This window comes from Canis lupus, chromosome 4 (genome assembly GCF_048164855.1).
Source record: "Canis lupus baileyi chromosome 4, mCanLup2.hap1, whole genome shotgun sequence".
NCBI lineage: Eukaryota > Metazoa > Chordata > Mammalia > Carnivora > Canidae > Canis > Canis lupus.
In genome coordinates, this window is record NC_132841.1 from 30,039,517 (window position 1) to 30,062,804 (window position 23,288).

Below are 23,288 nucleotides of genomic sequence, written 5' to 3' on the forward strand. Positions count from 1 at the left end.
ATGGTTTAACTTCGCCCTCCCTGGGTCATTCCCTCCTATGTTCTACTGATGTGGGAAACAAAGACAAAAGAAAAATTGTTAAGTTTCCGTATTACTTTACAGCCGTTGACAAGTCCTTAAAACTGGCAGAGTGACATTCCTCTAGGAACTCAGCTGCCTCCTGCCTCGATGTTAATACTTTGCTAAGAGCAAAAGGCTATCTTAGCCTTGACTTCTAGGGTCCTATGAGTCTACTTTAACATAGAAAAATTCCTCTGGAAACTTCTTTTATCTCTTCCCCCCAAGATATAGGTTAACGACCATCCTCCAAGCATCTGACCCACTGATATACATCTGAAGGGTCTCATGAGGGATTTTACTAAATAGTAATAGATGACCTTTTTCCTAACAGTAGCTAGCCCCCTCAGGGTCCTGAAAACTTTCTTTCCAAAATACCTTGGAGGCTGATGCTGTCCCCCACCCCCTCCCAGTGGCCTATAAAGTACATAATAGGCCACTCAGGACTCCAGTGCCGCTTGTTCTGCCCATGGGTCCTGTCCCTGTTCTTTAATAAAACTGCATTTTGCGCAAAACATGTCTCAAGAATTCTTTCTTTGCTATGGTTCCCGACCCCAACCATTTCCTACATCACTACCACTTGCACCCGTATGCAATACCTTTTTCAAATTCGACCTACAGTTCTCCACAAAGTACAGTACTGACCAAACCTTTACCTTACCATATGTTTTTAAGAACTTCCCTAATTTTAGACTATTGTTTTTTTTAGTATTTTTCTTCTGATGTTAAATATGCATCAAGGGAGATTTAGGAGAAATAACTAAGGATAAAATTGTAGAAGAGGCAACATGGTTAGGGGCAAAGGACTATGGGAAGCTAGGTTTTTGGGTTTTTTGTTTTGTTTTTTAAAGACTTATTTATTCATGAGAGACACAGAAAGAGAGGCAGACACTTAGAGGGAGAAGCAGGCTCCCTGCGGGGAGCCTGATGCAGGACCCCACCCCAGGACCCCAGGATCATGACCTGAGCCAAAGGCAGACACTCAACTCCTGAGCCACTCAGGTGCCCTGCTAGGTTTTGATTTCGTATCTCCCACCACCATGCTCTGAGCCCAGCAAGTTACTTAGTGCCCTGTGCCTCCCCTCCTCACACCCCTGATTATGGTTGGGAAGAGAGGTACAGCCATAACCAAAGGATTTTACATTAGACCACCATGCACATGTAAGGAGTCCAGATGAAGGTACCAGATGATCTTTACTCAGATATGAGTAGTTCATGTCAATCCATAAAGAGCCCACAGTCAAGTGGAGATGTCAGCGGGAAATTCTCCAAGGTTTCCTCTTCCCTAAAGATATAAATGTAGTGATCTGAAGGGGCAACTGCACCCCAGTGTTGATAGCAGCAATGTCCACAATAGCCCAAGTATGGAAAGATCCTAGATGTCCATCCACAAATGAATGGATAAAGAAAATGTGGTGTGTATATATACACAAAGGACCATTACTCAGCCATCAAAAAGAGAGAAAGAAAGAAAAAGAAATCTTTCCACATGCAACAACGGGGATGGAACTAGTGGATATTATGCTAAGTGAAATAAGCCAATCAGAGAAAGACACTCACTCGTGTGGAATTTAAGAAACAAAACAGGATCATAGGGGAAGAGAGGAAAAAATAAAACAAGATGAAATCAGAGAGGGAAACAAACCATAAGAGAAAGAGACTCTTAGTCATAGGGAACAAACTGAGGGTCGCTGGAGGGGAGGGGAATGGCAGCATGGGGTAACTGGGTGACGGGCACTGGGTAATGGGCACTGGGTGTTACAGAAGACTGATGAATCACTGACCTCTACCTCTGAAACCAATAATACATTACATATTAATTAATTGAATTTAAATAAAATAAAGAAACCCTTAGCAAATGTACACTTAAAAACAAACGAAACCAAAAGGGTTTCCTCTTTTCTATCTAACTCACCCTCTTTACAGGTGACAGAGGTTGCTAAAACTTTGATCCTCCACTTGCTCTATGTTGCCATCCTGTCTGGGTTGGCAAAGAAATATCTCACCCTTTACACTTTCTCTCTTTCCTTTGGATAGATTAGTACCTACATATGAAGACAATGAAGAAAATATGGGAAAAGAGTTTTACAACTTTTGGAGAGAGAAAAGAAACTTCTTAGCAAAATATTACAATTAAAAGCCATAAAGGCTAAGATACAAATTTTAACTGTATCTAAATCAAGAACTTCATTCTCATGAACAGTAGCATAAGATTCAAAGACTTTTAAGAAGGAATGCTTCAATATATATCATCAACAAAAGAGTAAAAGGCATTGAATCATTCTTTTTTTTTTTTTTTTTAAGATTTTATTTATTTATTCATGAGGGACATAGAGAGGCAGAGACACAGGCAGAGGGAGAAACAGGCTCCCTGCAGGGAGCCCAGTTTGGGACTGGATCCCAGCTCCCTGGGATCATGCCCTGAGCCAAAGGCAGTTGCTCAACAGCTGATCCACCCAGTCGTCTCTGAATCAGACATTCTTAAAAGAGAAAACTTGAATGGCCAAGAAACATGAAAAGATCCTCGACCTTAGTGGCAACTGGGATGTGCAAAATAAAATCCAAATAAGATACTATTTTTTTCCCTGTAAGATTGGCCTACCAGGTATTGAGACACACTATAAGGAACTATAATAATCTAAAACATCTGGTATTTGAAACCCAAATCAAATAAATCAATGGAAAATGATACTTCAGAGATAGATTTGACATGTACCAAACCATTTACATTATGTGAAAGGTAACATTTCAAATTAAGGAGGAAAAAATGAACTATTCAGTAAATTAGGATGACTGGTTATCTATTTGGGGAATTTTTTTTTTTTTTTTAACCTCTCCTCCCTACACAGATACGCAAATACTGCAGTATCATGAGGTACAGAGATAACAGCACCCCTAGGGGGGTGCTGGTGAGCCACGTGGCCACTGGCTGATAAGGAAAAACCCCCCATACTCTCTAGGATCAGATTGGGAAAGGAATCTGGATAGAGCATGGAGTGTCCTGAGAATTAGAAGCAATTTGTTGTTGAAGAAGGAACAATGTGAAATTGAGGGAAGGAAGGAAGACTGGAAAGGAAGGCAGGGTCCTGATCATGAATGGCATTCGGTGTCAAACTGAGGAGTTTTGATCCTTTAGGCAAGGTGGGTCAGCGAAGATTTCTTTTTTAAGAGTCAGTGGAGTGAAAATGGTGTGTATTGGATGGAAGCACATTGACTTGGAAGCAGGGGAGGCAGGGAAGTCAAAAGATAGATAAAGTAGTATCATGGGGATGGAGGAGAGGTTACATCATTCATTCAAATAGTCAGTAAATATTCCTGAGGACCTGTTTGGCGTCAAGCACAGTGCTAGATAAGACTGTGAACAAGACAATTGCAGTCCAGGCGGGGACAGTGTAGTTCTCGGATGACAGGCAAATAGATAAAGATTTCATTGAGGCAACATAACTTAATCTTTTAATACAATTTAATACAAAATGACCATCTTGACCTCAAAGTTTGACATCCTACATTCAGGGGTTGCAAACACTCATGTCCCTGGGCCATCAAATTAACAAATGAATGAAGGGGGCGGAGATAATGAAGTAGGGTGTGTTGAAGCTCTGGCAGGAAGGAGGGTGTGTTTGTCACACCTACAGATCTTCAAATGATGCTGATGATTGATGTTGATGATTAGATTTTGTGCCGGATGTTGGCCTGTGGGACTCTAATTTTTTTTTTCTAATTTTTTTTATATGTGCTTGGGCAGTGGTTAGAGGTGGCAAAAAGTAAAAATTCAGTAAATGTTTTTTGGTTGTTCTTACTGTTGTTACACTTCAATGAACGAAGTATTGTGATATGGGAGGAAGAGGCACGCAAATGGCTAAAATTCAGTTTAAGAAAATGCAATTCAGGGCAGCCTGGCTGGCTCAGCAGTTTAGCACCTGCCTTCGGCCCAGGGCCTGGTCCTGGAGACCTGGGACTGAGTCCCGCATCAGGCTCCCTGGATGGAGCCTGCTTCTCCCTCTGCCTGTGTCTCTGCCTCTCTCTCTCTCTGTCTCTCATGAATGAATAAATAAAATCTTAAAAAAAAAAAAAGAAAATGCAATTCATTGAATGGGCAATTTATATAAAATCAGCAAGACCCAATATGCTTAAAGACAATTTCTGAATCATCAGTTTGCCAAAGTCATGGAGTGTAGCTTTATTTATTTATTTTAAAGATTTTATTTATTTATTCATGAGAGACACAGAGAGAGGCAGAGACATAGACAGAGAGAAAAGCAGGCTCCTCACCGGGATTCCAATGTGGGACTGGGATCACATCCTGAGCCAAAGGCAGCCACTCAACCACTGAGCCACCCAGGCGTCCCATGGAAAATAGCTTTAATACTTCAATAGGGACATGAAATAGCTTTGTCAGTGTTTACTTTTAGTTATGGAGTAACTTTTCTGCTTATACTCATATTTTGTGACTCTGAACATGTCATTTCCTGTTTGTTGAACTTCAGAATTTTTAAAGGCATTTGTAGCCATTTTCTCAGGTTGTCTATTATATTAGCTACGGTTGCATACAGTTATGAAAAAGCACACCTTTATTTTTATCCCAGAAATCCAGGTGTTGATTTCCAGGGCTGGTTTGGGGGACTCCTATAAGGCTCTTAGGCCTGTCCTCAGTTTACCTCCACTGGGCTTGTGGCCTTGTGGTTAACCCTCACAAGCATCCTCATGCCTGCGTAAATAATTGTACTTTCTTGTGGAATACTGCTGCACATTGCGTACAATTTGACAGAGATCAACTTCTTGGGAGCAACCAATATTTCAGTATGGGGTAGGGGAGGGAAGGAAGTGAAAATACCTAATAATGTCCCTTTTGAGTGAAAATACCTAATAATTTCCCATTAAGCACATACATAGAGAAAGGAAAAGAAAGGAGTATCACCTAGAGGCAAATGTAACGTCTTTGTTAAAAGAAAAAAAAAGAAAAAATGACCCAGACTTAGATATAATGAACACATTGTTGCTAATCTCCTTAGAACGACTGTGGCACAGGGTCAGGGCTCAGAAATCAGTATGGAGTAAATAAATGAATGGAATGCTCTTTCAAATACCTGTGTGGAAGGAAAATGTTGCATCTTTGAAGTAAGTAAACTGAGAACTAACATATTTTGGGGCATTTAAGTTTAACTTTTTTTTTTTTTTTTTAAGATTTATTTATTTGAGAGAGAGAGGAAGAGCGAGTGCACATGTAGGGGAAGAGCAGAGGGAGAGAGTTATTTTCGTAGCTCTGGAGGCAGATATATAGGCCAGGAAGGTAGACAGTTCATGGTAGCTGCAAATGGCCTGGCCTGGCTGGAGCTAAGAGTTTGCAGGAGGCCACGGAGTCTCAAAGGCCAAGCTGAAAGAAGCGTGGCCAGGTCATGAAAGTCTGACTTAGGTATTCTAGTAAGTTCTGACATTTCTTTGCAGGTGATAATTGGGAGTTAAATACTAAAAATTCACCCGAATGCTGGTTTTCTGAGCCCAGAGACCGTGTTTGTGCAGTTCGCAGCCCTATCACGGGCCTCAATACCCCAGGACCTGGTACGCATGGGGCTCTTATGGTTATGGGGTATTTTTAAAAAGTTCAAAGAACGCAGTGGATATACCTCGAAACCAAGTTTATTATAAAGCATCTGAAGTAAAAGAGTTTTCAAGAAAAAGAATTAAAGATTGGCCAACAATGTTTGATGACTTAGGGAGGAAGACTAACTTAAGATTGGGCAATTTCAGGACTGACTTGTTGATCTTTGAGGGTGACGTCCAAAAATGGAGTAGAAACAGAGGTGAGATGGACTGCAGGTGAGAAAAAATGTAAAGCAAGTAACGTAAGGAAGTGAAGGTGTCTGGTAAAAGTGCTTTTGGGAAGCGGCTTTAGAGAGGGGGCCCCCGTGAATGCAAGGTACTGAGAAAATCTAAAACATAAAGTTTTGATCTGAACTCTGAATGGGCCAGAGAAGTCAGTTTAGCTACAACCTTTTTTGGGTTTGCTCTGCTCTCCTAGGCTCCAGACTCCTCCAACCCTTTCTGCTCCCTAAATATTCCCCTCAACTACCTCCCAGTGCCTGCTTACTGTCCCCAACAATACCCTGGGGGGCCATCAATGCCTCTGCCCCCAGCAGCCAGCAGAGGACTCACCTACAGCCAGAGCTCACTGACGGGCTCTCCTGTGATTTCATCTGCCCGGCAAGCCTGGGTTGGTCCTCATGCTTTTTCTTCACTTTGGTTGGTGAGGCAGGATCTATGCTGGGATCAAGCCAGAAACATTGGGCTCCCCTTCCACCTCAGCCATCAACTGGCCCAATGAATACGGAGTAATTTTTTTTCTTAAGCTAAGCTCTATGCTCAACTGGCCAACGTGGGGCTTCAGCTCATGATCCTGGGATCGAATCGTGTGCTTTACCGACTGAGCCAGCCAGGCGCTAATTTGCCTAATTAAAAACCCTACTTTTGGGACACGTGGTGTCTCAGTGGTTGAGCATCTGATTTGGCTCAGGTCATGACCCAGGAGTCCTGGGATTGATCCCCGCCCACCATCGGGCTCCCTGCAGGGAGCCTACTTCTCCCTCTGCCTGTGTGTCTCTGCCTTTCTCTGTGTCTCTCATGAATAAATAAATAAAATCTTTAAAAAATGAAATAAAACCCTTACTTTCATCTACTTTATGGTTCTCTAGACATTTTCCTACTTTTAGAGTCTGACCCCTTGGTGCTTCAATGTCCTCATGCACATTGGGTATAAATAATATATATATCCACCTTGGGCTGCTACAATTTAAATTAGATAATGTATGAAAAATCTGTTCTTTGGGCCTGCCACATACATTTGTAGCAGGGGGAAACGTGTGGATCCCTCTGAGTTCTGACAAAATCATCTGAAACGGTTGTCAAGCACTCGTTGTGTTACCACACCTGGAGCCTAAAAAAACTTTGCTCCACATGTTTAGGGAAAGTCCTACAGTTGTGTAGAAGACGCCAATGGCCTGCGGTGTCCTCATCTGTGAGGACACCAATGGAGGTTTCCAAGATCTCAAAGGACTGTCTTAAGGATGTAGAAGAAGTAGCAAATGATCCAACATCCATAATCCTGATTTAGTATGTCTCTGGTCTCTCCTGCCTCCAACCTCACCCAGTAGGCCTCAGTCAGGGATCTCTCAAGCAATGTGGATCATCTGTGAACCATCTGAAGCGTCTGTCCTCCCGCAGCCAGCGGTCTGTCACGCGTAATAGGGTGATAGTGACAAACGTGAGGTCAGAGGTCAGACTGCCCCTGTCAGAGACTAGCTCTGTGCCCTAAACCTCTTTGCCTCCAGTGTCCTCAAGACTAAGTGGGGATAAAATACTACCTACCTTGTCAGGGTGTTATGGGGATTAAATAAAACTAGTTTCAGTTGGTGCTTAATGAATGGAAACTAGGTTTCGAAAAGGTGAATTTGGTGAAGTCATCAAGAGGCGTGTCAAGGGTGGAGCCAACCAGGGCTGAATGTAAGGCACGTCTAGGGTGGGCACCTCAGGACTATATAACTGCTGCTCCAGCGCTTGTCACTTCATTACTTGGAAAGATCCTGGGCTCAAGGTTCAAAGAGGCTCCCAGTGGTGAGTTTCTCTGGTGGGAGGCAGCCTACCTGATGTTCTGGTGTTTTGTAGGGCTTTGAGCTTTCATCTTTTAAAAGTGCAGGCCTAGAAGCTGGGAACAGCTCATGTCACTGATGGGACGGTGGTTGCTATACACTGGATTTGGGCAGTAGGACTTTCTGAGAGGCTCGGGTACTTCAAAATGAAACTTTGGTTACATAAAAGGAATTTCTTGTCAATTATATCTCAGTAAAACTGTATGGGGATGCGGATTTAGAAAAAGTAGACCCAACCTTAATAAACGTCAGACAATAAGGAACTGGTTTTAGAAGAAGATTTCTTATGTTTTAGCATAAATGGAAGTGTTTTGGGGTGAAATAATATGTGTAGGATTCACTTCAAAATAAGGAGGGGGTGTTGGGATGAGCAGAATGGGCGACCTCATGAAATAAGAGGGGCCATGTTGCTGGATAGCACAGTTGAGTGATGGATCACTTCTCTCTTTTCATGTATGGTGAAAAGTTAACAGGATAAAAAATTAAAAAAAAAAATTCCCAAACCAAAAGTGCTATCCTGAAAGAATTGAAGCAGTGCTGGGATTTTAGTTTTTTCCGACTTCATAAATGATCTGATATTCTGTGAAGTTCAGAAATAATTTGGAACTTTTCAAGCCTGGGATATAGAAGAGACTTGACATTCCTGTTCTTTGAGAGTAGATTCAGAAAATATGGGGATTTTGGCTTTGATTTTTTTTTTTTTTTGTCTAGATGAACCCTTAATTAGGGCAAGAAGGCTCTGTAGTCTGTTCCAGCCACGCCTTGTGGCTTCTGTGTGGTAGGCTAATAAGTGATTTGTGACTCATCTGTCAGAGGCCCCTCAACCACAGACTGGTAGACCCGGGAGTCCACTGGTCCCATCACCATCTCTGTCTCTGTGCCGGACTCATCCCAAAGCAATGGTGGCCCAGGTGCTGTGCCTTTAGGATGTGAAGTCCTCCTGAAACTCCTGTGGAAATGGCCTTTATCTCAGGGTCCGGAGAGCAGCCAAAGATGCAGAGTGTGGCCTGGGAGGACAGTAGCCTTCAACCCTGCCCAGTGGGCCCTCAGCCTCCATCCCGGAGTTTGAGCACAGGTAGGTGGATTCCAAAGGCCTGTCCATAGGGGTCTGTGATGATGCAAAAGAATGTCTGCTTGCTTGCTATTTTTACTGAGTTTTTATTAATAAATGTGCACACTTGCTCTTCAGAGCTGCTGGGAACTCTTTATATAGATTTAGTGAGCGGCAGGGGGTAGGGACGGTGTGGGGGGGAAGGGCAGGGTATAACTTCAGATCTCCCCTCCCTCCAGTCTTGGCCATATATATCCAGCTGATATCCCTAAACAAAGACCTGAGTACCATTTTTCGGTGAACAGAGCGCTCTTGTTTCTGTGTTGTATGTTCCCATACCCTGTAGAACGTGGAACCTCACAAGCAGTAGTAGCTCAAGCTGGAGATCTTGGATGTGAGGGTGATCTGGCTATGACATCTGTCACCCCGTTGATCAACAGGGTTGATTTCAGCTGATCTGGCTGGCTAGGTGCATGTCCCCTTCCTCCCTTACCACTCCGTGTGCCTCTCTCTTTCAGCTGTGAATTCGGTCGAAGAGGTCAACCTTCCCGATAGAGGAGGACCCTCCTCCCGTGATGGGTATACGGGTAGGTGTGCTCCCTTGCTAGAATCTCCAAAAAAGCTCTCAAGCTGGAGATCTTGGGTGCTGCTCAAGGGCAATGGGTGGGAAAGTGGGAAGTTTGTGGGAGAAGGTAAAGATTTTAAAAATAGTGCTTCGTTTTACTTTGGATCAGTCTCTTACTCCCAGCTAAGGATCAAAGATTTATTTAAAGGTTTTATCTACTTATTTGATGGAGAGCATGAGTAGGGGGAGGGGTGGAGGGAGAGGGATAAGCATGCTCCCCGCCAAGCAGGGAGCCCAATGTGGGGCTCAATCCCAGGGCCCAGTAATCATGACCTGAGCCAAAGGCAGATGCTTAACTGACTGAGCCACCCAGGTGCCCCAAGGATCAAGGATTTAAATAAAACTTCTAGAGCTCAAATACTTCTATTTCCCATGAAGGAAATTGTCCTTTGCACCTTAAGACATAATTCAGAATGTCCGGATTTCCGGGAGAGTTGATGTGAAGCGTGCGAAATTTTTATTCGATTTTTAATAACTCCTAAGAGTGGTTGGGATTATGGCTGATTATCTGTGTTTTCCTGTATTGTATTGAAAACATACTTAAAAAAACACCAGTAACAACTAAATTGTAAGACTCTTGGACTCTAGCCAACTTAGATGGGGTTAATGTGGGAATCCATCCTCCCCCTTCCTCATCTGAGGCCCTGGGATTTGCAGAGCTCAGCACTCTGTCTGGCCTGAAGGCTAGATTTGACCTTCACCTTCTGCCTCTTTCTGCTCAGGCCCTTGGGCAATGCATTTAACTATCTTCCAATTTGTGTTACTTCCCAAAGTAAAAGAGGTAAATAACTTCCCTAGCACCCTAAATAAGAATTATGACACTGGGAGCAAATAACTTTTGAGAGCACTGTGTGTGGGGGGGGTGGGGGGGAATGACATGCTCACGGTCACAAGAAAACAGGAAAGGTTTGGCCCAGGGAGATGCATTTTACAAAGAATGGGGGCTTCTTTCCTTAATTCCCTTCCGGCCTTTTCTGTTGATATAGGATTGGGTTTAGCACAAATGAGATTAGCATTTTTGCAGAGTTAATTAGCTTCCAGTTTGTGTAGGGATCTCTCCACGTACTGCCCTCCTTTCCTAATACTCTCTGAGGAAACATTTATGGGAAACCCAGAAGAAAATGACCATTATTTGTGTTTTCAAGACCTGCCTCATCCACTGGCTTTTTAATTTTTATTTATTTATTTTTTGATAGCAGCTAATCTAGTCCTTATGCTCCCACAAGTAGAAGTACCTGAATATTACAGGTTGTGAGCTGTTCTCCTTAGGCAATCCCCTCACTGCAGACTGACTTGACTTCTGAATCTCTCTCTTGGCTTGCAAAGTAAGGAGGGGCTCTTAATGAAAAAGGTCAGATTTGGAAATTCTAGGGTAATGTTTCTCTTTAAGCAATCTGTAGTCTTTGTAGACTGTTTGGGTTTTACTCCAGAACAAGTTAGGGAGGCTTGGATCTTCCACATTACTGTGTTTATGGATAGAGATCCAGGGCTAGGAATCAGCTTCCAGACTGCTCTCTTGCTGCCAGCTTTCCTCCCTCTGCTGGATTCAGTTAGCCATCATCTTTGGCTCTGGGTTATAGGTGGTCTGGAACACAAAATGATCATGGTTCCCTGACAGTCTGAGTTTCTGGGAGAAAAGGCTAAAGAGCCAACAGTTATTATGTTCTTAGCATGAACTGGGATTTATTCAAAATGCTTTACATGGATTATTCATCTAATTTGTTGTTGTTGTTAATGCCTTCATGCATTAACATACGTGGAGAAGGGGAGACTCAAAAGGAGTTCGGTAACTAATTCAGCAGCAGTTAGGAAAGGGTTGAGTCCCTAGAGCCAATATTTGGAAATGTGTGGGGGTGGTTTTAGGTTGTCTCTATGACTAGAGGGAGCCAGGGCTTCTATGTGGCAATATGTGGGATGGTTTTTCACAACGAATTGACTCCAAATGCCAATGGCTTCTCTACTGAGAATTAGCCCTGCTCCTAATTTGTGTACTATATTTTCGCCTGGGAAAGGAGAAACAATGAAAGTGAGAAAGAAGGAAAAGAACTTTCTGGTTAGTTCAGGAATTCAGAAGCAGAAACCTGGGGCTGGTAGAAAGTAGAGAAAATGCTCAACAGTGTAAAGGACATACGTTGGGGCGGGTAGGTGGCTCAGTCAACCGGTTAAGCCTCTTAACTCTTGATTTTTGGCTCAGGTCGTGAGTTCAGGGTCCTGGGAACCAGCCCCACCTTGGGCTCTGTGGTCACCTGGGAATCTGCTTGATTCCCTCTTCCTTTGCCCCTCCCCCTGCACTCTCTTAAATAAACTTTAAAAAAATAAAGGACACATGTTGGGCAGAGACAAACTATGATGAAAGTTTCTTTTAAGGATTTGATTTGTGTTTCCCTAAAGATTAGTAAAATTGAACATCTTTTCATGTGCTTGTAGCTATTTGTATATCTTTGGAGAAATACTCAAGTTTTTTGACCATTTCAATCACATTTGTTTTAATCTTGAGTAGCAGTTTTTAAAAATATATTCTGGATATTAACCCTTTATTAAATATTATATGCAGGTATTTTCTCCCATAGATCGCCTCTTCAATCTGTCAATTGTATCTTTTGACACATTTAAACATTTTAAAAAGATTTTATTTATTTATTCATGAGAGACACACAGAGAGAGGCAGAGACACAGGCAGAGGGAGAAGCAGGCTCCATGCAGGGAGCCCGATGTGGGACTCAATCCTGGGACTCCAGGATCACACCCTGGGCCAAAGGCAGGCGCTAAACTGCTGAGCCACCCAGGCATTCCCCATAATTAAAATTTTTGATGCAGTCTGATTTTTTTTTTTTTCCCTCACATCTTATGTGCTTTTGATTCCTAAGAAATGATTTCTAAATCCAATGTCATGAGATTTTTGCCCCATTGTCTTTTAGCAGTTTTTATTTTTTTAGTTCTTCACATTGAGATCTTTGATCTATTTTTAAATTTTTTGTATATAATGTAAGGTAAGGGTCCAACTTCGTGGATGGCCAATTTGCCAACACCATTTGTTGATAAGACCATCTCTTCCCCTTGAACGGTCTGGCCACCCTTGTCAAAAATCAATTGACTGTAAATGTGAGGGTTTATTTCTGGACTCTATTCCATTGGTCTACTTGTCTGTCTTTATGTCATCACCACACTGCTTTAATTACCATAGCTTTGTTAAGTTTTTAAATTAGAAGGTGTGAGATCTCCAAAGTGTTCTTTTTCAAAGCCATTCTGGCTATTCAGGGTCTCCTGAGATTCCAAAAGAATTTTAGGATGTATTTTTCTATTTCCACAAAAAAAAATGCCATTGGGATTTTGATAGGGGTTGCACTGAATCTATAAATCACTTTGGGTAGTATAGACCTCCTACACTGGTAAGATGTTTTCCAATCCACAAACATAATCTATTTGTTGTATCTTCTTTAATTCCTTTCAGCAATGTTTCCCAATCTTGGTATGTTGTGTGTTTCCAGAAATCTATCCATGTCTTCTAGGTTATCCAATTTGTCAGTGTACATTTGTTCATAGTATTCTCTTATAGTCATTTTTATGTTTGACATTAATTGTAATGGTCACATTTCCGATTTTATTTTTTTCCTTTGTTACTCTAGGCGAAGATGTATCCATTTTGTTGATCCTTTCAAAAAATCAGCTAATAGTTTTGCTTTTCAATTTAAAAAAAATCTATTCTTTGCTTATCTGCACTCTTCTCTGCATTAGATCCTTTGTCTTCTGAGTTTGGATGGTTTGTTTTTCTAGTCCCTTGAGTTATATAAAGTTAGGTTGTTGATTTCTGATCTTTTTAAATGTGCTTGTTTGGAGCTATCACTTCTCTCTTGGCAATGCTATCATTGCATCCCATAAATTCTGGTGTTCTTTTTTTCATTTGTCTCAAGGTATTTTCTGATTTCACTATGGCTTTAACCCGTTGGTGGTTTGAGGGTGTTTGTTTTTGTTTTTGTTTTTGTTTTTTTGCAGGATCAAATTTTATTTTATTTTATTTTATTTATATTTATTTTTTTTAATTTATTTTTTATTGGTGTTCAACTTACCAACATACAGAATAACCCCCAGTGCCCATCACCCATTCACTCCCACCCCCCGCCCTCCTCCCCTTCTACCACCCCTAGTTCGTTTCCCAGAATTAGCAGTCTTTACGTTCTGTCTCCCTTTCTGATATTTCCCACACATTTCTTCTCCCTTCCCTTATATTCCCTTTCACTATTATTTATATTCCCCAAATGAATGAGAACATATAATGTTTGTCCTTCTCCGACTGACTTACTTCACTCAGCATAATACCCTCCAGGAGGGTGTTGATTAATTTTCAGAGATGTGTGGATTTTCCAATTTATCTTCTGCTATTGATTTCATTCCATTATGATTGGGGGTGGAGAGGAGTATGATTTCAATATTCTTGAATTTAAGACTTATTTAGTGGTCTAAAACATGTGGTCTAGAGAATATTCACGTGTACTTGAGGAGAATGTACATTCTGCTGTTAGGTAGAGTGTTCTATAACTGTCTGTTATGTTCTGCTGGTCTATAGTGTTGTTCAAGTCCCCTATTTCCTTATTGATCTTTTGTTTGGTGTTTTATCCATTATTGAAACTGGGACATAGAAGTCTATTATTGTTTCCCATTTCTTTTAATTTTTGTCAATGTTCTCAATGTGGAAACTCTGAGGTTTGGTTCATAAATATTTTTTTTTTCAAAATTTTTATTTATTTATGATAGTCACACACACACACACACACAGAGAAGCAGAGACATAGGCAGAGGGAGAAGCAGGTTCCATGCACCGGGAGCCCGACGTGGGACTCGATCCCGGGTCTCCAGGATCACGCCCTGGGCCAAAGGCAGGCGCCAAACCGCTGTGCCACCCAGGGATCCCTGGTTCATAAATATTAAAAATTGTTTTATCTCAGGGGTATGGGGACAGCTCAGTTGGTTGAGCACCTGCCTTTGTCTCAGGTCATTATCCTAAGATCCTGTGACTGAGCCCCCACATCAGGCTCTGCTGAGCAGGGAGTCTGCTTCTCCCTCTACCCCTCTCCCTGCTCATTTTCTCTCTCTCTCTCTCAAAACAATTTTTAAAAATATTTTATCTCCTTGATGAATTGACCCTTTATCAATATATAGTGTCCTTGTCTCTTAGAACACTTTTTGACAGTGTACCAACATGGATGCAGATTTCCTACTTTCTTGAAACTTTATTGTCCTTCCTCACCCCCCAACCCTATATAATTACATTGTTGGTTATCAAATGGGTGTGAGCTGGTTTATTTTGTATTTCTTCAATTACCAATGAGGCTGAGCATTTTCTCATCTCTTTTTCCATGTGGTGTATGAGTCTTAGGCTAAAGAAATCCTTCCATATCCTGGTTCATAATCTCATTTTTTCATAATTTTAAAGATAGACCTCTAACCCATTAGCATTCTTATTATAGACAGGTATGAGGTAGGGTTTACTTTCTTAAAAAAAAAAAAAAAAGTCTTATGAATGGTTAGCCATTGAACCATTTTTCCCCCTCTAGATACTATCAGTATTCCCCAGTGCTTTTGTCTTTCCATTTACAGATTCTCCAGGATCTTCAATTGAAGATGATCATAACAAAGTAAAAGAAACACAAGCGAGAAGAGTAAATGGAAAACCCAGACGTAAATTTACCAAGGATGAGTTGTACCTACTTAATCACACATTTGAAGAGAATCCTTACCCTGATTTTACCATTCGAAAAGAACTGGCTGGGCAACTCTGTTGTCAAATATATGCGATTGATGTAAGTAAAATATTCAAAGTTTTGCATTTGCATCTTTTGTAGACATCATGGAGAATGTAAAAGAATTAAAAAGTTCAATAGCTTTTCATCGTATGGAATACAGTGACATCTGGGCCACTTCTCTTGTTCATCTCAATGTGGGTATGAATGTGTTCTGTTTCCTGGAAAAAGTTCCTGTTTCCTGTGTTCTGTTTCTTTCCAGATTGTGAGGCAAGTCTGGAAGCAGAGACCTGTTAAGAAGGTATTGCAGTTATCTAGAGTTGAGACAATGATGGTTTGGACCAGGGCACTAGTTGTGGAAGTATAGACAGCGAGGAAGACTTCTGTTATTTTGAAGGTAGAGCTGATGGTTTGCTGAGAGATTCTCTGCATTCTGTATGATTGCATATATAATAATGAGGGCTCTAAAATGTTGGCTTAAGCAAATAGAAGATTGGAGTTGCCTTTAAGATAGGGAAGGCCTGGGATCCCTGGGTGGCTCAGCGGTTTAGCATCTGCCTTCGGCTCAGGGTGTGATCCTGGAGTCCCGGGATCGAGTCCCACATGGGCTCCCTGCATGGAGCCTGCTTCTCCCTCTGCCTGTGTCTCTGTCTCTCTCTCTCTCTCTGTCTCTCATGAATAAATAAATAAAATCTTTTTTTTTTTTTTAAAGGGAAGGCCTAGGAATGGAGATTTTTTAAAAATATTTTATTTATTTATGACACACACACACAGAGGGGCAGAGACACAGGCAGAGGGAGAAGCAGGCTCCATGCAGGGAGCCCAACATGGGACTTGATCCTGGGTCTCCAGGATCAGACCTTGGGCTGAAGGCGGTGCTAAACCACTGAGCCACCCGGGCTGCCCAGGAATGGAGGTTTTATGCCAGAGGCACTAGGGAGTTTCAATATGGACATACGACATTTTGGTAAGGCAATTAGACCTCCAGGAGGCATAAAGAAACCAACAGTTGGATATACAGGTCTGAAGTGCAAGAGAAAGGACTTGTCTTGATAGTGTCACCCCACTTGGCATAATACCTCACAGCTTCAGTGGGTACTTCATAACTATTTGTTGCACGAGCCAATATATTTTTTAAAGTTTTATTTATGTAAGTAACCTCTACACCCAACGGGCTGGAACTCACGACTTGGACGTTAAGAATCACATGCTCCTCTGATTGAGCCAGCCAGGTGCCCCATCATGAACCAATATCTTGGTTCATGGGGAATATCTTGGTAAATCTCCAATATGATTTTGGAAATGATTGGTGAATCATCAGCTGTATGAAATTATTGAAGTGGTTTTTTTTTTAATACACATAATTTGAATTGTATTTTTCTTCTGTTGTCCCTAAACCACTGGGTTTATTAGTTCCTTGACAACAGGAAGACACAGGTAGCTTTGGAAGGTAAAAGTATAGGCAAATACTATAGAAGTAATGTTCAATTGTTTATTTATTTATTTATTTATTTATTTATTTATTTATTTTTAAAGATTTATTTATTTATTCATGATAGACATAGAGACAGAGAGAGAGAGAGAGAGGCAGAGACACAGGAGGAGGGAGAAGCAGGCTCCATGCCGGGAGCCCGACGTGGGACTCAATCCTGGGACTCCAGGATTGCGCCCTGGGCCAAAGGCAGGCGCTAACCGCCAAGCCACCCAGGGATCCCCAGTAATGTTCAATTGTAAAAGCTTCATGAGCTGGAAACATTGCAAGGAAAGATCAATGATTCCATACAAATACGTAGAAAATCTGAATAAGGTAATAAGCAGGAAGGAATTGAGTGGTTAGATACTTAAACATTTTTTTTAAATTTATTTATGATAGTCACACACACACACAGAGAGAGAGAGAGAGAGAGAGAGGCAGAGACACAGACAGAGGGAGAAGCAGGCTCCATGCACCAGGATCCTGATGTAGGATTCGATCCCGGGTCTCCAGGATCGCGCCCTGGGCCAAAGGCAGGCGCTAAACCGCTGCGCCACCCAGGGATCCCTTAAACATTTTTATACTGGTGTGTTTTGTTTTTGTTTTTGTTTCTGTTTTTTACATTTCTAGATTCATGACTATTGGGTTTCTCAAGTTCAAACTGCTTTTTAATCTTAAAAGTTTTCATTATCCATACTTGTCAGAGGGATAGATTCATAAGATGATTCATAATAGGAAGGATACACATGATTATTCAAACTATAGGGTTAACTCAAGGATGCATGTGTTTAGAGAAAATGCCTATGATGTGATAAGGAAGCAAAAACAGCTTAGGGGAGGATTCTAGGAAGCTGTTACACTAGAGAAAGTGGGTGCACTTGTTTTTTTGGATGAGTCCTCATGAGATGATCTTCTATTCGGCCCTGTAACTTCTGACAAGTTGACTCTTGCATCTCTGCTTTCTGTAAAATTATCTATGTTTTATAGTCTAAGAATGAGTATTGGGTTTTCAGCATTGTGCATGAGTTTTATCTTAAGCAATCATCACAAGTAGATCAGAGATCCTTCCAGGTTCATTGCTACCAATGCCCTAAAGCATCCCTGAACTTGGAGATTGGAGATCGAGGGGATTCCAGGAGTGAGAAAATGACAAGAGGCCCCCTCAGATACTGTTACCCATGCTGCATGACTGACTGACCTACAGCAACTATGGCTTATTAGAATGGATTGTCTTAGAAAGCACGGTATCATTTCAACATTCCCCCAAAGTCCTAGGTATTGTGGTTGGCACATACAACTGTCCTCATTTTAGGGAGGAAAAATGGGAGATTAGAGCTGCTAAGTGGAATACTTAGGGTCACATAAAATATGAAATCAAGTCATGAATCAAGCTCTTCCTTATGTGTAGTCTTTGAAAACCATAAATTGCAGAGTAACTTAGAATACATTGAGTCAGGAGTTCATTCTATCTAGTGAGGCAGCTTGAGTAAAATTTAAGTTGTTTTTTTTAAACTTTTAATTTTTTTTTAAGATTTTATTTATTTATTCATAGAAATGCAGAGAGAGAGAGAGAGACGCAGAGACACAGGCAAAGGGAGAAGCAGGCTCCATGCAGAGAGCCTGATGTGGGACTCGATCCCGGGACTCCAGGATCATGCCCTGGGCTGCAGGCAGCGCTAAACCGCTGCGCCACCGGGGCTGCCCCTAAAATTTAAGTTGTGATGTGGGGGCAGTGCCTGGGTGACTCAGTTAGTTAAGCATCTGACTCTTGGTCTCAGCTCAGGTCTTGATCTCAGGGTTGGGAGTTCAAGTCCCGTGCTGTGCTCCACACTGGGCATAGATCCTGCTTTATTTAATTAATTAATTAATTTTTTTAGATCCTGCTTTAAATAAAGTTATGATGTGGGGCAAATTCAGTGTGTTTAGGGAAGAACTAGGGATGAGTTCTGTCTAAATGCAAACAAGGCTGCAAACAGGTTGGGGGCAGATTTAGAAATACAAAAGGACCACGGGGGACTGAGGTGGTTGGGCTTCACCACACGACTTCTGGACTTCGTCATCACACACGCAGCCCCAGGAGAGATGGCCTTTATTTTCCTCTCCCTTAACGTCAGGAGGAAAGTCCCTGATGACACCGAGACAAGGCTTAACTGCATTCTCTCCCATGTGGGACAAATGTATCCGGAATGTATATGGCGATGTGTTGTGGAATGATGTCAGATGAGGCAACTTGATAATTCATGAATCTCTTTTCTCTTTAGAACTGGTTCCAGAACAAAAGAGCCCGCCTGCCACTTAAAGAGAGACAGAGAATATTTGCTACTAGGAAACTGCATCTGTCCTCTGCCCAGGGTCATCCCTATGGAAGCCTCCAGGACCCCCAGGACCCCACCAGGGCCCCTGAGCACACCTACTCCTCTACCCTGGCTGCCCTTCCAGGAGGAGCAGGCCATTTGTCTCCAGAGACTCAGTGGGTTTCCAGTCAACAGGATGGCTCAGGTGACACCAGGGTCCCAGGCGTTGAAAAGGAACTGAGCTATGCTTTGGGGTATCAAGGTAACCTGGGAAGCGGGCTGTATTCCAACTATCCATTTTATAGCTACAAACCAGCAAACAGTCTTCCTCCTACTTCTGTGCAGTATCATGAGAAGTATGAGCCTGACACCGGGCAGAGCTGGACTTCGAGGGCCTTCGTCCTGCACGGTGTTTATAGTCAGCAGGGGGAGAGGCAGCAGCAGCAGGTCTATTGTCCTTATGCGCTGTATTCACTGTATCAAGGACAACAGCAGAATGGTTGCTAGATATCCTCAGCAGCAGCCTGGGCTTCAGAATGATCAAGACAAATGGTGTTCCAGGATCAGCTCCTCCATGCACCTGAGTTCTGGGGATATAGGGCAGCATGTGCCTTCCCTTCAGTCGCAACAGTGGGTGTTCTCAAACTGGCAGTGGTCAGGTCTCTGCTAATACCCTTTGAACAAGATATGCAGCACTGATGATCCATCCTGGTAGGGCAACAGGGTCCCTGGCTGTGCAGTTCATAGTGTCTTGGAGAAAAGCTGGACTAGAGTCTGGAGCATGAAACCAGCAAACACAGACAGAAGACAGCTGTCAACCAGCTGTTAGGGCTTTGGAAGAAAGAGGCTCTTGGCAGAGCACTTGTTCCAGTTATAGTCCCCTTCCCCCACCCCAGAGACAAGATAGGCAAGCAGAAGTACAAGGTTACAAAGGACACTCCCCTGTAGTAGCCTCTGGAGTAGCCTAGAAGGCTGCTGCTACTGCAAAGCTCTCTACTCTGCAGAACCCGGGCAGCAGCATATGTCCTTGCTGGAGCCCTGACTGCAGGGGCCATCCTGACAACATCAGCTTGGTCATCTAAGACGCAGCCCCTTGGTTGAGACCATCTAAAGCAGGAATTTGCAACACCTCCCAAGAGCCCCCGGATGATGCTATACTTGAGCCGGTGTGCAGCCCTCACCAGTCCCCTTGGCTGAGAGCTCTGCTTAGGAATTAACCTAGAGCGTGGATGTGCATCAACAGGATGTCCCAAGATCCCAAGATCCACGTACCCAGTTGAGCATCTGAATGCTATGTTGTGGGGAAGCTCAATTGGCGCCTGCCTTTGCTTCAGGCGATGATCCTGGGGGTGCTGGGATTGAGTCTCCCTCTCCCTGCCTCTTCTGCCTGCTTATGTACTCTCTAATAAATTCTTTAAAAAAAAAAAAAAGCCATGTTAACTAGTTTTTGGGAAATAGCCTGGTGTCTGTGAGCCTGTAACTTTTGAAATGGTTTTCATAATTTTGAGTTTTAGAATACAGAATCATTTCTCAAGCATTTCAGTATTTTATGTCCATCTGTTATGCTTTCTCCTATGTTATAAAATGTGTTTTACATATTTTAGATTTTTAACCCAAACTGTTATGCTAATTGCAGGATAAAACAGGTCTCCTACATATTTCCAAGGTAATATGACATATAGATCTACTTCATTTTGTAAATGTCTTCCATCTGTTACTATAAATAAGATATAGATTAGGTAGGGAAGTAGCAACTCTGAGTTCTGGTATACAACGTTCAGTGAAAATCAAGTTGGCTAATTTTTATAGAATGATGTATTATAAAAATAAGTTTCAGTAAATAATCTTGAATATAAATACATCTGCAGCAAAACCATAGGCTAGGTTTGTATTCACTGACTTACAGAGAGTTGCATTAGGGCAAGGAAGTGTAGTCTATATATACTGAGTTATAATAGCAAGGGGTGGCATCACTGTCTACATTTCCTATTTCCCATTCAGTTTGAAATTATCTATTTATCAATTTCTGCCAAAGGAGTCCATTTACTTCTAATTGGCTCAGTTTATTTCCTTCTGTACAGATTTTGAAATTTTTAATTTCTTTTTCCATTGATTGCCATAATATGATTTCTCATCTGATAACCTGTTTATGTAGTGATTTAGATAAGTTCTTATATTAAATAATGTGTTCTTGGAATAACCCAGTTAGGTCATGAGATATCCCTATGTATTTTGGAATTAGTTGTTAATATTTATTTGAGTTGCTAATATTTTAAGATGGCATTTGTGTTTATGACTGAGATGCCCTCTAAAAATTTGCTAACACTATCTTTAGGCATTTAGATCATGTTAAGATAGCTTTGGAATAAATTATGTATGCCAGCTAATCTGTTTGGTCTGATGTTTTCTTTATGGGAAGAGTTTGGACTACAAATTCTGATTATAGGACAATCATTTCTCCTTGAGTTATTTTTGGCAAGTTGAATTTCCCCCCAAATATGTCCATCTCACCTGAATTCTCAAATCTATTGCCGTAAAGTCCTTGGAAACACCCCCTTTATGCCTAGAGCATATGTAGTAATATATTTTGCATTTTACAATTTTTATTTGTGCTTTCCATTTTTTTTTTTCTTCCTTTGGCAGAGGTTTGGAAAGACCCAGCTAGTATGTATGGGGCCTGTATTTCTCTGTGGATGGGACTTCCACAGGCCAAGGGCGGTGCTAGGAGTCGGTTTGGGTTCTGGTGGGTTGAGGTCCCTGCAGACCAGCTTAGAGGAGCCTTGGGGCCCAGCCCTGAATGGTGGATCCTGCTCCATGCTGGGCTGTCAGAAGGCATCTGCTACCCTGAAATCCCTGCTGCCCCTCCCAGACTCCCACATGTTACAAAGGCATCCAAGCCAGAGCTGGTGCAAGTTTGGGGTCAGAGTCCAGGCTGGAACTTCTGGAGCTTCTGCAAGAACACTGCATTCAGCCAGTGTGTGAAGTGCAGCACGGGGACTCAATAAGCAAGTCCTGTCGCTCTCTAACCTCCATGCACCTGAGAACTGGGCACTAGAAGTGTCCAGTTTTGGCTCCCTGGGTTGGGTCCAGGTCCCTTGAGTTGTTGGCACCTCTTGGTGAACACCTGTTGAAGTGGGATGAAGCCTTGGGTGCAAGAAGCCACTGCTTTGCCTTTGGAAATGGGGAATTGGGATGTACTGTTTAGTGATCTAGGTTGGATCTTAAGCTTGGGGGAGGGTGTTGGGACTTTGTATAAGTCAAAGGTCAGGACTTGAGGCTGGCTGGTTGCTCCCCAGACAGCTCTAGCAGGGAACTGAGGTTGGAGAGGAACAGGAGGGTGGCAAGTGACTGGCCAGCTGCAGAGGGGACCCTGCTGCAGGGCTTTGGATAGTTCCTGATCACTGCAGGGCCTCTCCTTAACAGCCTCTGCTTCTGAGATGCTCTTCTGGCCAGGGAACAGGTGAAGGTCAGGTAGCTGGTAGCTGTATGCCAAGTGTTCAGGTCAATAAAGTATTGAACCTCTTCAAGTGTGTTATTACCTGGCTCAGCTAAGATGTGGTCACAAGGAATTCCTATCAACTTACAGGTATTTCTATCAACTTGCAAGGGCTCCATGGGATCCTCTGTCTTGCATTCACCTCATGCCTCTGCTGCACATCAGAACAGTGTCGTTGAAATGGCAGTAACAGATCTGCTGTTCTTTTCCTCAGTAATAGGAAAAACCAACACAAAGTCTTTGAGGTATACCCCAAGGAAAAGGCCCATGAGGAACATTGCCTATTTGCCTGTCCATTCTACAACTTTTATTTTTAATTATTTATTCATGAGAGACACAGAGGCAGAGGCATAGGTAGAAGAAGCAGGATCCCAGTAGGGAGCCTGATGTGGGACTTGATCCCAGGACCCCAGGATCATGACCTGAGCTGAAGGCAGATGCTCAGCCACTGAGCCACCCAGGTGCCTCCATTCTACAATTTTTAAAAAGGCAGAGGTTCATCATTGCCTAAACAGAGAAGACAAAAAGAAAGAATAGGGGGACCAAACTTGGTTTGTGCAAAGTTTTTATTAATTTCTTTGTAGTACATTGTATTCTACAATAAGGATTTAAATTCTTGTAAATAAGTGAATATTTCTCATTGAAAAGACTTAGCAAATAGCATTGGAAAATCCTTTTTTTGGTGGATAAAATTGCTTCTTGGGACCACACCCTGAGCTCTTTGGGGCATTCTCTCACTGAAAATGAACTCAGCTGGAAAACACACATCTGCTTTCAATAGGAAAGAATACATGAGCTCTGCACAAACTACAAAGGATAAATTGGGGCACAAGGAACTTATAAAGGCCTGGATGCTTCCATGTGGCCATCATGTACCATGGAGTTGCTGGTCCACTTCCTGGGAATGTTT

General features: G+C 42.3%; 1 protein-coding gene across 3 annotated transcripts; it reads left to right on the forward strand.

Moving 5' to 3' along the window:
* The first annotated feature begins 5,078 nt into the window (after positions 1–5,078).
* Positions 5,079–20,350, forward strand: LOC140632101 (cytoplasmic polyadenylated homeobox-like protein 2). Of its 3 annotated transcripts, none has more exons than XM_072823781.1 (5): positions 5,079–5,175; positions 8,514–8,775; positions 9,270–9,338; positions 14,972–15,174; positions 18,850–20,350. In XM_072823781.1, the coding sequence occupies exons 2-5, from the start codon at positions 8,658–8,660 to the stop codon at positions 19,387–19,389; spliced, it is 930 nt and encodes a 309-aa protein (XP_072679882.1). In that variant the 5' UTR covers positions 5,079–5,175; positions 8,514–8,657; the 3' UTR covers positions 19,390–20,350. The 3 variants fall into 3 exon arrangements, 2 of the variants coding, with proteins under 2 accessions (XP_072679882.1, XP_072679883.1); XR_012029634.1 differs by having other exon boundaries at positions 5,083–5,175; positions 8,674–8,775; XM_072823782.1 differs by lacking the exon at positions 5,079–5,175 and having other exon boundaries at positions 7,292–8,775.
* The last annotated feature ends 2,938 nt before the right edge of the window (positions 20,351–23,288 follow it).

Coding starts and splice junctions, on each gene's coding strand:
- LOC140632101 (XM_072823781.1), top strand. CDS start 8,658: ATGGCCTTTATCTCAGGGTCCGGAGAGCAGCCAAAGATGCAGAGTGTG. Junction 9,339..14,971: donor CTCCCGTGATGGGTATACGG/GTAGGTGTGCTC, acceptor TTCCATTTACAG/ATTCTCCAGGATCTTCAATT. Junction 15,175..18,849: donor GTCAAATATATGCGATTGAT/GTAAGTAAAATA, acceptor TTTTCTCTTTAG/AACTGGTTCCAGAACAAAAG.